Consider the following 16840-nt stretch of genomic DNA (forward strand, 5'->3'; position numbering starts at 1 on the left):
AGGTACTTGTTTTATTTCAGTTACACCATTTGTGAACACTAGCCTCTGCTAACAGCTCTACAGTACAGGAAACAAAACCTAGGTTATGTCAGCCCAGGACATTAACTCAGTAAAGACCTTATCTAACCATGCTCTAAGGCCCTACCATGCTTTCCAAGATCCCTTCGCAGGAGCATGAGGCCTGAGGGGCTAATGCTGGGGCCTGCTGTCGGTGACACCCTGGGGACTGCTGGCTCTGTCCTTAAGGCTGTGGGAACTCTGGCAGGCAGGAAAATGATCCAGCTGAGATGGCAAAGCACACACCTGGGTCATCAGCCCAGCCAAACCAGGCAGGAGGCTATGGGCAGGCAGATGGCTCCAATGCCCCTGCTCTCACCTGGCCCAGGTGAGAAATGCACAGGTACAGCAAATTCCCACAAGTTGCTACTTCAACAAAAAGGATACCTTCAGCCACAAAACCAGCTGACTTTCCCTCTGCATGCTCCCCTCTTCAGCCCCACTAGCCCTGGAAGGCTCCTTAAGAAATACTGTGCCATATTCACACACACAAAAAAAAACGAAGCACCCATTGCTTGAAAAACATCTATTGTAAAGCTTTAAGTTTGGCAGCCCAGTCCTTCCTCTGCCTCTGTCTGTTCAAGTACCTTTGTACTGAGATCTGGTTCTCTACCTCATCACTAAAATCAGACTTTCCATAGTAAGAAGCAAAAGCATCACCTTGTTTGCTACAAAACTTTCAGAAGTTACATCTCTTAGAGCAGATGCTGGCTGGAACTACCTCAGGAGGGAATTGAAAATAAGGGAAGAAAGCAACAAGGATTCACCAGGCCTCCTCAAAAGCTGCATTTTCTACCTTGCTGTAAAAGGACAAATAAATTATACATTTCACTTGGTAGAAAGCATCTGACTGCTCTGGAAAACATATTCTTAAGTGTGCAAGTTCACAATGCCAGATAATTCACAGTGCTGATGGAAGGCAGGGGACACTCCCGAGACAGTTTCCACGGCTGCATAATTCTTTTATGTTTGTATAAATGGGATCTTTTCCGTAATTACACCTCTAATGCTTTGCCTAAAAGGAATGCAGAATACACTTCAAACACAAGTAAAACAACTTTAGAATGCACATATTCGTTTACACTAGAAAAATTATCATCTCTGGGTGAAATGAATCTTAAGTATGTCTCTAATATTGACAAATCTTATCTATACTTCTTTCATATAATAAACATCTCAAAGTACCAAATACGGCACCGAAAAAGCCAAAAAAAAAAAAAAAGCCAAAAAGCTGGAGGTCTTACTGCTACAGCACAGCCAATACTGCTACACAATATCAAAGGAAATTCTGGCACATGAAGTAATAGGCTTCCAGTATGGCTGGTAGTTTTTCTGAGATGAAACAGGAGATAATTGCAAACAGGGTCAAATCAAGACTTAGGCAGCTTTATGTATACCTTTCTCAGTCCGTGCCTGATTTAATCCCACCCACCCATTCTCTCCCTCACCCAAAAGCAAGGCAGGAGACTAAATGCTGTGAAACAAAGACATTTTTTATGCTGCGGCCCATCAGCTCCTACTCCTAGCAGAGTCCAGGGGGAGCTAAGGACAACGGGGACGACTGTGATAGTACCGCGTCAGGGCTGCTTTAGCCATCTCTCCCTGGTGATGGTCCCTGTTGTCTCCCTGTTGCTGTGCTGCAAGAGACCACAGCAACCCTGTTTCCATTAAGAATAGTGAGAATACACCACTACAGATACTATTATTCACATTTCTCTATCTCAAGAGTGATCTTCATTACCTCTGCCCATCATTCATCCTCAGCTTCTCATTCTGGTTGTTTTTTCTCCACTGCGTCGACTAAGGCAAAAACAGCTCCGCTCCCATTGTAGAAAGCTGAGGCACCAAAAAGGGTGCTATCTCCCAAATCCAGATATTTAAATCATATGTTCAAGAAGAACTAAATCCTAAGAAAGTGTGGACCATCCTACCATGCAGGCTGGATTGTGAGGACAAATACCAGTCACATAAACTGATTACAGTCTGTCACTGGTCAAACACAAGACAATTTCAAGGATCTGCCTGTAAAGTTTTATAATCTTTTCCTTGGTTGGCGATAGTTTTATAAAAGCCTCTCATCAAATTTTTGGGTGCTAGAAAACTGATTCAAAGCCATTAAAACTTGTGATATGTTCCCTGAACATAGACAAAAAAAAATCATTTCTTAAAATACTTGGCAAGAGACAGGACAACCTACATTGTCTGACGTTTGGCATTTAACAGTATGATTCAGCAGGTAATTCTGCTCCTCTTTCCAAACACTGCACTGTGAACTGAACTGGCAATTCCAATTTCAGATGATGTACTTTGGCAACTAATGAGTTAAACCTTTTAAAGTTTTACTGCCATTTTATAATAGGTTTCCATTTGAATGGCTAAATGCAGGAATGTCAGAGACATCTTTTACTTTATGGAATACTAAGTTCATAATTCAAATTACATATTGTTATGCATGAATTAATATGTCGTACTCTGAAATAAACACAAATGGAACTACTGTATAGAATTCAGGCAAGTGTGTGTATGTTGGTTTTTAATAAACAAGTCAATTAGCTTCTTTTACTTAATACTTCAGTCTTAGTGCAATAGTTGCTCTACCGTGTTAGTCGTTCCACCACAGAATCTTTTTCAGCAAGGCTTAGAGGCATGGTATAAAGCAGCAGATAAAACTTCAATCTTACCACGGAATGAATTGGAAAGCTTGTTAAATTACTGATGAAAAACAAAGAAGTCAACTCTTTTCCTTCCTCAAGAATCTCTTCTACCACATCCAACTTTATATACCTTGCTGTCTTTCATCCCAGCCAAGTGTTGGATTGCTCCAGATATTCCCACGGCAATATAAAGTTCCTAGAAGAAAACAAAAATGAGACATTTTTGGTACCCACAACATAGTTTGAGTAAGCTCTCACAAACCTTACTCAAGATCAATTACATACAGTAGTTTTTACATGAGAGTAGTTTTCAATATTAAAGTCAGTTCACGATTTGTTCCCCTTCCCACTTCTGGATGCAATGCAGCTGTAAAAGGAGAATCCCAAAGGAATGTCTGCCAAAGACAGATGAGAAAAACGGGGATCTGCATCAAACACAAGACACTGCTTGGCTACAGGGTAGGGCAATCAGTGCTACCCATATACCTAGAGATTCCCAAAACAACTATTAAGCAAGATAACCTATGACCACATAAATGCAGTTCCTAAAGAGAAAAAACAAGACTCTTTTGCCTGAGTCCTCCCTCCATGATTCTTCTAAAATAAGACAATGCATAATGCTGAAATTTAGGTGTTTACACCATTAATAAATTTTTCTATCTGGCAGGATAAAATACTTCAGACACCGGGGTCTGTGAGTGCAACTTCCACTTGTAGTGATAGTTTCTATTACTTACGTACAGAATATCCCAAGTTAGAAAGGACCCATAAGGATCATCAAGTCCAACTCCTGGCAACACCCAGGTCTACCCAAAAGTTTAGACCGTGTGCCTAAGTGCACAGTCCAATTGCTTCTTAAATTCAGACAGGCTCGGTGCAGTGACTACGTCCCTGGGGAACCTGTTCCAGTGTGCGACCACCCTCTCGGTGAAGAACCTCTTCCTGATATCCAGCCTAAACTTCCCTGGCCTCAGCTTAACACTGTTCCTGCGGGTCCTGTAACTGGTGATTACAGAGAATAGGTCACCTGCCTCTCCACTCCCCCTTGCGAGGAAGCTGTAGACCACGATGAGGTCCCCCCTCTGCCTCCTCTTTTCCAGGCTGAACAGGCCAAGTGACCTCAGCCACTCCTCAAGTCTTCCCTTCTAGGCCCTTCACCATCTTTGTCGCCCTCCTCTGGACACTCTCCAACAGTACACATGCCCAACACCACATGCCCTAATGCTTTTCTTCCCCCATTCACTATCAACACCTACACCAGATGAGAAAAGAAGTACTTTCCAGGTAGGTACCACCATGCAATTGAATCGTTACACTTCTGGACTGCCAACCCGGCACATCTAAAGAGACTTGCATTCCCAATACAGGAAAAGTAAAGCGTTCTATATCAATGGTCTTAATTCATAGTAGAAAAGCAGTTTTCCCCCTTGGGCTAAAAGTTAGCCAGGCTATAACCTACCCAAAACCAAGTATATTTTCAACTCGGTGGTAGCTTTTCATCACCACCATGTCAAGTAACAGTCAAACCTGCACTGCTCACCTACCTAATTTTACAGAAGAAAAAAATAAAGGAATTATTCTCACTAAATCCATCATAAAAGCAGCAACTGGAACACACAAAAGTATCTAGGGGATCATCTGTCAAAAACAATTACAAGGTTGTATTTATACATACTTCAGAAAAATGCAACCTTAAATACTAGCAGAAGTTCTTTTTCAAAAATGCCACAGTTAGTCCCCATTTAAGCACACGCAGATCTACATCAAGAAATTAAAGTGATCTCATCCTGTGCAACTGAAGATGCACATTCCAGCTAAGTGGCTTTTAACACAACAGAACAAAGCCCAGCACAGCTGTAGAACAGGGACGGACTACAGAAGAGGCTGGCAAATGAAGGTGTTCAAATGCAGAGAAATTGCAGACTGCATCTTCCATATAGGCCCGATAGTCACTGTATCAATTCCAGAAAACAGACAATTGCTTTCTGATGTTTCTACAGCTACAGATTCCACCTATTATGTTGGCTTTTAAATACAAACAGTGAAACCTGAATGAAGAATATTCTATACTTTTTAAGAAAAACTATCTCCTGTAACAACTAAATGGAAGGGTAACAGCGCAGGAATGAAGTATTTCATATTAAATCGGCTTGCTTTGAAATTGAAACACAGAATCTACTCTACATATTTGCACAAAACCACACAGCTGTTGAAGATACCCAAAATTTCTTAGTCTTAGTTGCTTTTCAGTGTGTAGATTAGCACTGGAGATCAACCCATTTCAACCACAGCTGCAGTGTAATATAATATGTACGTATAAGATCTCGTAGTAAGAATGAAATATTTTAATTATACCATATAAAACAACAGATGTTACAGAAGACATTATTCTAACATCCTATAGTCTTTAATACAAACTCTTTTTAAAAACACATTACTGTGATTTGATTTTTTGGAGCAATTCATTAAGTGCCAGTCATCTAGACTACCAGATACTCTTACCGCTCTGTTTAACAACATAAATGTTCAGTCTTTGGAAAGAATCCAGCTAACTAGGAGCCAGAAGCCTTCATATATATTCTACTAAAATATCTGGGAAAGACAAGGATGTTTCATTAAAAGGACATCTATAAACCACCAGGTTTGTCTAAAAAGCCTTCATCATGCTTTTAAGCTGTGCCCTTCTAGGTTACAGGCTTTTGGCTCTCTAGCCAAAATAACTGGTCCATTCACTAGCTTCTAACACTTCACAGAATCACAGAATTGTAGGGGTTGGAAGAGTTCATCGGGTCCAACCCCCCTGCCAAAGCAGGTTCCCTAGAGCAGGTTGCCCAGGTAGGTGTCCAGGCGGGCCTTGAATATCTCCAGAGAAGGAGACTCCACAAGCTCCCTGGGCAGCCTGTCCCAGTGCTCCATCACCCTCACTGTGAAGTTCTTTTCCATGTTGGTGCAGAACTTCCTGTGCTCCATTTTGTGGCCATTACCCCTTGTCCTGTCCCCACAAACCCCTGAAAAGAGGTTGGCCAAATCCCTCTGTCTCCCACACTTAAGATACTTGTAAACATTGATAAGATCCCCTCTCAGTCTTCTCAAGGCTCAACAGACGCAGGTCTCTCAGCCTTTCCTCACAGGGAAGATGCTCCAGGCCCCGTATCATCTTTTGTGGCCCTCTCTGGACTCTTTCCAGGAGATCCCTGTCTCTTTTGTACCAAGAAGCCCAGAACTGGACACAGTACTCCAGGTGAGGCCTGACCAGGGCAGAGTAGAGGGGGAGGATCACCTCCCTTGACCTGCTGGCCACACTCCTTTTGATGCATGCCAGGATCCCGTTGGCCCTCTTGGCCACCAGGGCACAGTGCTGGCTTATGGTCAACCTGTCGTCCACCAGGACCCCCAGGTTCTTCTCCACAGAGCTCCTCTCCAGCAGGTCGTCCCCCAGCCTGTACTGATACATGTGGTTGTTCCTTCCCAGGTGCAGGACTCTACACTTGCTCGTTAAACATCATTCGGTTTCTTCCTGCCCAGCTCTCCAGCCTGTCCAGGTCTCGCTGAATGGCAGCACAGCCGTCTGGCATGTTGGCCACTCCTGCCAGCTTTGTATCATCAGGTACTTGCTGAGGGTGGGCACTATTCCCTCAATCAAGGTTGTTGATGAAGATGTTGAACAAGACCAGACCCAGCACCAACCCCTAGTGACCACCAGTCACAGGTCTCCAGCCGGACCCTGCACTGCCGATCACCACCCTCTGAGCTCAGCCAGTTCTCAACCCACCTTACTGTCTCTACTTACAGTAGATCACTTCAGTACTGTTTACACACAAATAACACAAATGATGGGATGCTTCCTATTAGTAGTCTGATACTGCAAAAGAGATCTGATTGCTTAAATCTTATTTTAAATCTATTCTACCATTTAAACATGTTCTACCATTATTATTTAGTAAGGGGGAAACAAAGGACACACGACAACTGAATGATAAGGATTCAGGACTGTTCAGCGCTCTCTAAGGAGAGAATTCAACTGCTCGTTTTCAGGGCTTGTCTGTGTAGGAGACTCATGCCAAGAACAAACCAGAACAAGTAGAATCTGGATCACACCTCTCAGGTGCCAACAAAGATGGCTTTACACCAACACCTGCTTTTTGGACCCTTGGAAGCTGCTCTAATTACTGCTGTCATGTGGCTGGTCCACAGCCCACAATTAGAGGCATTCATGGCAGAGATCAGTACATGGAGTGGCATTTACCAACTCCCCGCTGCTTGCGCACAGTTATCACTGGCCAGTTACCACTGAAGAGCTGCTGTAAGCACTGTGCCACACAAGCACAGCATAACAAAACAGCAAAGAGATTCTGTATCAAGGGGCACACTGCACTGTCTAAGATGAAATGAAACCCCAACAGCAATTTAAGTGGAGAAAAAGGAAAATCACAGTTTTGGTGGTATGAGGGCATGGCATCACATCAGAGAGTTGTCTTCCCTCACAATAACTTAATTTTGCACAGGAAATATTTATTATACATATGTCACCACTATGCCACAAATCTTACTTTTTAGGAAGTGGATAGCAGACAGATGACTGAGAAAAGAGCTAATGGTAAGAAAGAGCAGAATGAAGGAAAGAAGCAGCATAGGAAGTTGAACAGACCAAACAGCCTAAGAGGGGATGAAGCAGAGGGCAGACAGGCACAGTCAGGAAATACTTATATTACAGATGCACTACTGCAGAAAGGGCTTGGTATGTCAGTAATGGGACCACGTGAAGGCAGGAACATCAGCACGTAACATACCCATTAAGCTTCTCACAAAGGCTACAGCAGCAGACAAAGCTGATTCTGCCAGTAAACCGGCACACAGCAACAGAATTATAATTTGTCCTGCTGCATAGCATCCTGCAGGACACCAGTGGGAGCCAGGGTCCCAAGTGAGACCTCAAATCTTGTAAGCACAGATTTACATCAGAACGACCCTAAACAGAAATATGAAACATTTGAGGCTTGGAGTTGTATTTAAAGGCAAAATTCCAAATCAAGAATGCAACTTCTCATTTGCTATGTAAATAAAGCATTCATCTAAGGATTGCCCTTTTTTTTCTACAGCCTTTTAAAAACATGACTCCAGAATGCCTTGTAGGGAGAGTCACTGTATGCTAATCATCTAAATGAAATAATTCTTAGTCATCCTCTAAACTCCCATTTCTGATTTAAATGTACCCAACACGCATTGGCATGTACAGAAAGTCCATGAGATTTCATGTACATGAATTTGCACAACTGACTCCAGAATCCACAGAGCCATTTACACACTGTTTGGATAAACGTCAGAGTGCTCTGTGTGGATGATACTTACCAACACTCCAATGAAGATTTTTTCCTGTGCATACTGATTCTTCCAATTATTTATAATTGCTGGCATATAATATTACTTCATTTTTTCTTAGGTGAACATTTTTTTTAATACCTTAGGCTGTCTTGGTGCAGTTAAAGCTACATTTGAGTAAAAGAATAACAAGAACAGTTTTTAGTTGCAACTTACAGTGATTTCAAATGCTGTAGAGCTCTATTGTGCATCTTTCACAGGTGCAACGCAAGATGAGGCAGTTACTTTGCAAGAGTGCTGTCAGCTACTATTTATTTTCATGTCAACTTTTAAATTGCACTGAAAACCCTCAGTGTACATCAGTTCATCCCCCTACCAGTGGCATGCATTTAAACATGCTAGTTTGATCAAGTCCTTTGGCACGTGTCCTCTTTTCAAAGGCAGCTCAGACATTTTATTTTCTTTGCAAGAATGAAAGGACAATGGAATTAGAAAGAAATTGTTTTAATGGGAATTGGAAGGAATCTCTTGTATGAAACAATTACAAACTATGAACCCAATAAAATATGTTCTGGCTTGACGCGAGTTCTTATATATTGCACTGTATATCAAACAATTATCCAGTATGTACTACTCAGCAATGCTGTCAAGTACATTCCATTCAAGAAGTACATGTCACTAAACTGCATCCCAACTACAGTTTCTTTTTCATCAAAGTACCTTTGATGAGACAAGCTATGTAATTACTCTTAAGCATGGTTAGGGTGTCTGCTGGAGTGTGGGGCCATACAGCAATTTCTTTTTGCTCTCTAGAGAAAAGCACATCAATTGCTTTCAGCTAAATGCACTCACATATGAATATTTTAGTACAATTTAATGTTTCTGCACCAACCCCCAAGGAGCAGAGCATCAATTTGTGAACATAGTTTCCTTGGAGTTAAAAGCTACACTGGATAATGTGGGATGAAAGGGGTTGTCAATCCTTAGCTTTTTAGCAAGTCAGAGAAAGGTAGTCTGTAAAATTCAGTCCCAGCTGCATACAAAGTTTGCCGCTATAAAGCTACTTTTCAACAGTAGCGAATTATCAGAGGAGATATTCCAAAAACAATTTTCCAAGCCCGGTCAGTGTTCCCAGTCTTATTCCCATCTGTGAGCTACCTAACAGCCTCAGCCATTTATACGATGAAAAGTGCACCTGCTGGTCTATTAATAAAACCCACAAATTTAACGCAGAAATAACATTCTCACAAAGAAGCTAGCTGAAGGTGTGACAAATTAAGTGATGTATCATACGTTTGAATACAGCAACTTTAGTAATCTCAATACTCTCTTCTATGGGTAAGAAATTCAGAAGTAATGAAGATCTTGTCATCAGTAAGTAAGGAAAACATTTTTCAAGTCATGGGTTACACTTCTCATGAACCTAAATAAATAAATTCATTCATTCTATTGTTAAAAAATCTAGATAAGAGTCAAAGACCAAAAAGGAAGATAAATACTGGAATAAAACACACCTTGTTTCCATTTCCCTACACTTCCTCACAGGAGTGAAGGGAAACAAACCCTAACAGATACACTGATTTGAGCAAGCAAACAATATCTAAGGAAGTAACGGAAAGAAAACTGGAAAAAGAGTTTGTATCCATGTATCCATGTATCTCATGCTTTTTAGAGAAGAAAGAAGAAATCCTGGCTAGGTGAGGTATTTGATTGCTTTGCCACCAAATACAAACAGAGGAATGATGTTGATAATATTAAATTGCCCTTCACCTTCACCACTATTCCCAAAGCAAGGTGTCGACTATCAAATACTAACAAGCCACTCACTGAGCTGAAAAGGACAGCCTAGTAAAGCACCGGAGCAAATATGAGCTCAGAAGAGCTCAGAACATGTCCCATCACCTTGTAAAACAAGTGGAGAAACAAGAGTTCCAAGCTCCTTGAAAGGCCATTCTGCAGCTTCAGGTATCTCACTGCTAGGAAATGCTTTCCTGCTATTCAGCTTTCTTTTTCCCCACTTATATTTTCATCTCACTCCAGCATTTTCTACCTGATACAATACACTAACTCGTTCCTGTTTTTCCATAGCATTTGTGCCTTTCAGCCATTTGAACCACTATTTCACACTTCAGCATCTTAGTTGAAGCTGCACCTCTTTAACATGCCTCTTTTCCCCTCATTAAGTCAATTTCTGCCTGTTGTAAATCTGCCTCCCATTTCCTGCAATCCATAACACCCAGGGAGAGCCTCTGAAGCTTAAGCACTGAAGCTAAATGGATCAGCAAGTTTACTCCTGGTGATCACATCAGACCTACACTGATACTGAATTCCCACGTGCCTCCCCCACAGGAGACTTCTCAGCATATGCAATATCCAAGTGCATCTGCCTTCTGTGCAATCAGATCACATTTCTAGCACAACCTGGTGACAATTATTACTACATCGTATATTTCTTAACTTCTGCCTTCCTGAGTTTTCCATCTTAGCTTCTTCTTACCTCTCTGCTGGAACAGTGTGCTGTGCCCAACTTTGGAAGAAACAAGACAACTGCAATGGAACACCTAAAGAATGAACGGAGTTCTGCCTGGCTAGAGGGACCCTCTGTAAAACGTCTTTCTCAGGAAGACAGCCTTGCAACATCATGAATTACTGGTCTGGCCACCTTCCTCATTGCCAGCTAGGAAAACCTATAAGGAAAGCTAAAGCCGTTACAGAAATGAACCCTGAAAGAACACTGACTTCTAACTTTGAAGAAATTAAACCAGAAGGATGCATTTCAGGAAGCAGAAGATCCTTCAAAAGGTCAGAGGGTAACAAAACAAACAGCCTGAAATGACACACACTTTCTGGAAAGGGGAGAAGCTGAGAGAGTGAAAATCCCAATGTGACACCATCTTCAAAAGCTGAATGGAGAACATAACCAGAAGAGGGCACAAAGGAAACCTTGGGAGACCATGGGAAGAATTCTGGTGCCCACACATAGGCACCTAGTGGGACTGTAGACAGCATAAGATTTCCCACCTAAATTCCAGATGCTGCTCTATATTGACAAATCCTCCAGGTCCCCACAGGAACTCCCAGCCCTGTAAATCTATTTCACATACCCCAAATGGCTAAAATGGCATTAGACACCTATTTGTATAGATTCATTCATCCCCTACGTGCCTCTTCTCACAAATCTGTACTGTGAAGGTCCCAAAAGAAAAAATACCAAAGATCCAGTCAAAAATAAACAAAATGCATAAGAAGCTCATGGTTTAGAGATCCAAGGCTATTTTGAGAGTGTACACGTACCGCATAGAACTACTTCTCAGCCAGAAAGAAAGGTGAAACTTGTGCTCCTTAATTAACTCCATTCTTTCATTACTTAATCCAAACAACCTGGAACTGTTTCCTGGTTGTTTGTTCATGTATTAATACATCAGCATTTCAGCAAAGTTACCGTGGCCGTGAGGTTCTCACGTCCTGTGATACACTGGTGGAACTGCACTCTTAAAAACTGAAGTTTGTTATGGAATTACTGGAGGTCCAATGACCAAAATTACTCTTTCTTCACCAAATCCCCAGCAGAAGGCACAAGGGAAGAAATAAGCTATCTTTTAGAAGAATACCCAGTGATCAGTTCAGAAACGCTCCCCACACATTCATAGGCAAGAAGCAGCAGCAAAAGCACCTCCCTTCCTCCTAAATTCGTAATTAACTCTTCTCCCTCCACAGTCTTAAAAATGACCCTGTTCCAGAGGCCTAGGAAAGCAATGCATTCTAATCCTCCACTGAGGCTGGGCGAGAGACTATTAATAGCAGAGCAAGAGCACACATTAAGATCCTTTTCCAGCGGAAACTAACAGCTGCATAGGATAGCAAGTATGTCTCAAACTCCAACTATTCCTTGTATCCAAGATTCTTATCCTGCTCAAATCCCACCTGCCTAGGAGGGCATACACCTTGTGAACCAGAATTCAAAGCTAACCACAAAGCTAAGGACTCAGCTAATACAATGAACCAATGTACAAAGCTGTTTTGCAATTCTCCAGAGAAAACATCATGAGCTCTCTCTGAACTGGTAATATCAACCATACCTCATAGGAAGAGGAAGCAGCTTTCTAGAGGATTGTTAAAATAGCCACTATAATCTTAATCTGATGAAGAAAGTTCAGTTCTACTTCTTCAAGTGAACTCTGTCTCCTACTGCACAGGACTGTATTCTCTCTAAAGAACCAAAATGATGGCGAACATGAGGAATGCGAAGGTAAGCATGTGCTTCTTCAAGTCTTCTCCTCTTTAAACCTCTACCCTGCATGCTGAAAAATTAATTCGAGTCAGTAACTCCAAAGGCTTAGTACCAATTCAATTTGTACTTCCATTGCAATTAACATAAAACATTTTCTATCACATTTCTAACCCACCGTCTGCTGTCCTTGCAGGTATTCCCAGGTCCAGAACAAATATCCGAACAATTGGAAACAAGGGGTGTGCAGTTTGCAGTACTCCAGATAACACATTGCTTATTAAATATTCGTTAAGAAGGATGAGGGGAGATGAGAGAGTAATGCATCAAACTGTTGACAGAAGGATGTAGCACCATGCAATAGTACCAGTCAGGATCATTTATTGACACAATAGTTAAATATTCATTAGTCAGCCAAGGAGGTTTCTGATGACACTGACATGGTCCTATGATGTGGCTGTATATTCTCACGACTTTCACATGTTGCTATGAACCATCTGTGCTAAGTTTTTAGCACTATTGCTTCATCAAAAACTAGTCTTTTTTTAATGTCAACATAAACAGTTATCTGCCCTTGCCTCTGTAAAGAACGTTCATCGCTGAGCCTTGAGACACAGAAACAAGAGCTAAGCTGTTTTCAAATTAGCATTTCCCACTTCACTAATGGAAATCTGGGTAGTAAAGAGCTAAGGACAGTCAGTCTCACGCCCTTTCAGAAGATGCAGTTAAATGACATTCCCTTCGCAAAGAGAAAGTATTACACTGGGGACTATGGCTGGCCTGCACTATTTCCAGAAAGATAACAATTACATGTTATGCCAAAACAAAGACATCACCAGAAAGAAGAGTTAATGTTGCATTTGTATTCTGTACCTCTTCACAATTTCCTTGCATAGCAGAGGTTAATATCACTGCTATCAAGATTTTGGAAGGACACAATATGCAAGCAGACAGACCTTAATTCTTATCCATTCTTATTATTCTTATATCTGTTCTTCAGATCCTGTTTTTTGTAGCAATGGGTTATCATATAGATTAACAGCTTAAACATTAGCATGCCTAGAAATACCTCCATTTAGCCCTTCTGCAGGGCTATCATCAGGCGGCCTCCTTCTTGATAAGGACTTAAAAAAGCAAACAAAGCCAGCCAGCATCCCTGTTCACATTTCAAGATGAAAGAACTCGCAGGCATAAAGTATCCCATTCAAGAAAACCCAGGAGACAGAACTGGCAACAGACTCCAAGAACCCCAAATTCCTGTCTTTGACACCTCCAAGTAATGCTGTCTCCTGATGGACTTATTACTGGAAAAATAATGGTCATAGATTGACTGGTTTGACACAGTCTCACTAAGACCTTAACAGGTAAAAAGTTGCCCTTTGGTGTCTTCTTCTGCCATACACACTCAGAGGTAACTGCTTACTGATGGGCTGCACTCTTGCTCAAAGGGTGCATCTGACAGATTTCCGTGCCCACCCATGCTAGTCACTCGTGTCCTTGCTTGTTTCATCTCAAGACACTAGTGTACATTCTACCTCAACACTGAGATGAGCACCATTTGTACCTCCTTATTTTACAAAAGCTCAGCTGTATTTTCTTTGTCTATCGCTTTCCCCAAATTTTCCTGGGTCATAAGGAACAATGAAAAGTAGTCTCAAAAGCACCATCCCATCCCAATCCAAAAAGATACATGAGGGCAGAAATCAGTCCTCCGTGATATTCAGATGCATTGCAGAAAAGCAGTACAGCAGGTTTTTTCCCCAGCGTTAAGATACTTACTAGAATGTGTCCCAGCTGGAATTCCACTATACAGCAGCCAATCTGTAGATTACTTCTATCTTAAATTTCTCACACTTTCATCCCATACAAATAATTGGCTTAGGATGTAACACAACAATCCATTTACAGTTTACCAAAGCTTAAAAAGAAATCATCACCTAGCCTACCTGTAAAAAGAATACTTCCCAGAGGCCAAGCCATGTGTCAGCATGATTTCAAGTTTACATTAGCAATGACACCTTTCAGCCTATCAATAACAGTTGTTAGAATGCTAAAAAAGATCCAGCACAGACAACTAGAAAAAAATCCAGCGTGTATAACCTCTAACAAAACTGTCTGCAGAACACTTCCAATTGACCTGATATTGAGATTTATATCACAGCTTGCTGCTACAGTTTTCAAATGCATATTCCAGTGACAGTATCATGCCACACATAAGATTTTCCTGTTAGGGTCAGGATTAAAACTTAGCTCATTTCTAAGCATTTGCTTTGAATGAACAAGTATGCTTGAAGACATCACGGCTCTTTTATGAAAGATATTTCCATACTTACTGGTGCTACTATTTTGCCCGTCTGTCCAACTTGCAGATCATTAGGAACAAAGCCAGCATCAACAGCTGCACGGGAAGCTCCAACTAGTTGAAAGAAAATATTTCCAATGTTTTCTTTTAAAATATTAGCAAGCCAAATTTATACCACCATAAAAGCACATGTATTTTACTGAAGAGTCCCACACACTATGGGCACGTATTAGAAACTTCCCTCTAAAAGCTCTTATAGTAATCCTCTCCATACCACTGGCTGAACTTCCAAATACTAAGTGCTAATGCACTTCTTAAGCAACAGGAAATCCTTTCTCCCAGCACCAAAGGGCCATATATTTAAAACCAAGGATTTCAGGCTGGCATGTTTCCATTATTTTCTCTTGTTGCTTTGTCAAAAGAGGATTTCCCATAAATGCCTTCCCATAACGTTCCACCAAGTTGAACAGAACACATGTGCCACCTATATTCTCATCAAGCTCAGAAGTCAGGCATAATAAAGGAAAATAAACTGAACTTGAAAATACCACATAGTCCATTTAGCCAGTGAAGCCACCAATTTAAAACAAAGACATTCATGTAAAATTTTTATTTATTATTACATGTAAATCTAAAGCTAATGTAGTAAGAATCCTAGCACAAACAATTCCTCCTCCTCCTCCCCCAACCATTACTTAGAATATTTGGCTGAAAACACTGTACACAGTCAGTTTTCTCCTGGTAAAGCAAAAGCATAGCAAGCAGAGAACCACTCAAACCATAAGAAACTGGTATTCTGTAAAGGAAGCAGTATATAAAAATGTATGAAGAAAACATCAGCACTTTAAAAGTGCTAAGCCCAGTTTTTTTTAATTTATACATTTACAATTTCACTTTTCTGTTTGTGAGCTTGTGTTCTGGAGATTTGAGGACAAGGAATAGTATGATTTACCATTTTGCTTCAGACCCTGGAATTTAAATACACAGTTGAAACACCAGGACAAATTAAAACTTTAAACCATGACTAAACTGACAGGATTTGATAGAGATACGAAAATAAAAGACTTACGATCTGTACTGTTTTTCATGGGACCTTTTTAAAAATGTAATTACAAGGGCTGAAAGGAGAAGAAAACAAGTTTACCTGCAGCATGCAATTGATCCGCAAGATCATACAGCAATTTGAAATTTTCACCGCTCTTTAAGCCTCTTCCTTAAAGTTCAGAAAAAAAAGATGAAGAAAGAACACAGTATGCTTTAAGATTTTTTATTGCCATACATACACATTCTGTATTAGTATCTGCATTTGCAAAGGCAGAAATACATTCTTGTATAGGCTATTTTTGGATATATTATTAAACAGTGTTTAAACATTTTGAGATTTAGCTTTCATCTTGAATAACTGTTATTTTGCATGTATAAACCAACACCACTCTGACTACTTTTATTAGTACTATCAAGTTCTTACTCTAAAGTCAGGAAACGGGGATTTTTGTGCTCCCTCTGCTGGCTTCAGGCAGAGTTTAGGTACAAAAGTCTAGTAGGATAACAAAGGATTTTATTTTTTAAGCTGTAAGCACAAAAAAACTCACAGTCCCATCACTTGATACCTGACCAGCAGAATACAAGCAGAATACAAACAATGATTTGTAAAATGGACTGAAAACTGTCTGAAAAATGACTGAAAGCTGCAATTTTAAAAATTACAGATTTGCATCTAAAATACTTCAGATTTCTATAATTTTAAAGAGACTTGCCACATATGATTACGTTCTTAAGAAAACTTACTCATGTATGTTAAACTTTCACGTTTGCCTCTACATGATACGCAGATGCTGGATGTCATCCCACTGTCTCCTATGCCCCATTTCAGAATTACATCATAATCTATTTCAAAGATGTATCAAATTACAATATTTTGCTACAGATACTACTTAATCAAGATGTACCATTACTTCAATGCACCATAACACATTTTTAATATTGTCTACTTACCACCTGATACAACTACTTTTGCACTGGTAAGCTCTGGTCGATCGCTTTTGGTCAACTTCTGCTCAATCCATTCAGATAGACCAACAGGTGGTGGAGGGGTTACTGTTTTAATCAGATTAAGAAAAACATCGACAAGAAAAAGCATGAAGCATGTACTTTCAACTTTGAGTTTAAACTTAATGCACAAGTTCATCCTAGAACTAATTCTACCACAAGATGTTTAATACAACCCTATCTTATCAGTTGTGTTCAACTTACTCTACAGTACAAGAAAACACACTTTAT

At 40.6% G+C, this 16840-nt stretch overlaps 1 protein-coding gene across 1 annotated transcript in view; it reads right to left on the bottom strand.

Annotated features, from left to right (window-relative positions):
• The window catches only part of ETFA (electron transfer flavoprotein subunit alpha), a 32262-nt gene that overhangs the window by 2246 nt on the left and 13176 nt on the right, over positions 1-16840 (bottom strand). The window contains 4 exon segments of the mRNA XM_032194755.1: positions 2842-2907; positions 14592-14674; positions 15705-15773; positions 16556-16657. Of these exon segments, the coding sequence (XP_032050646.1) occupies positions 2842-2907; positions 14592-14674; positions 15705-15773; positions 16556-16657 (320 nt within the window).

This window comes from Aythya fuligula, chromosome 11, assembly GCF_009819795.1.
Source record: "Aythya fuligula isolate bAytFul2 chromosome 11, bAytFul2.pri, whole genome shotgun sequence".
NCBI lineage: Eukaryota > Metazoa > Chordata > Aves > Anseriformes > Anatidae > Aythya > Aythya fuligula.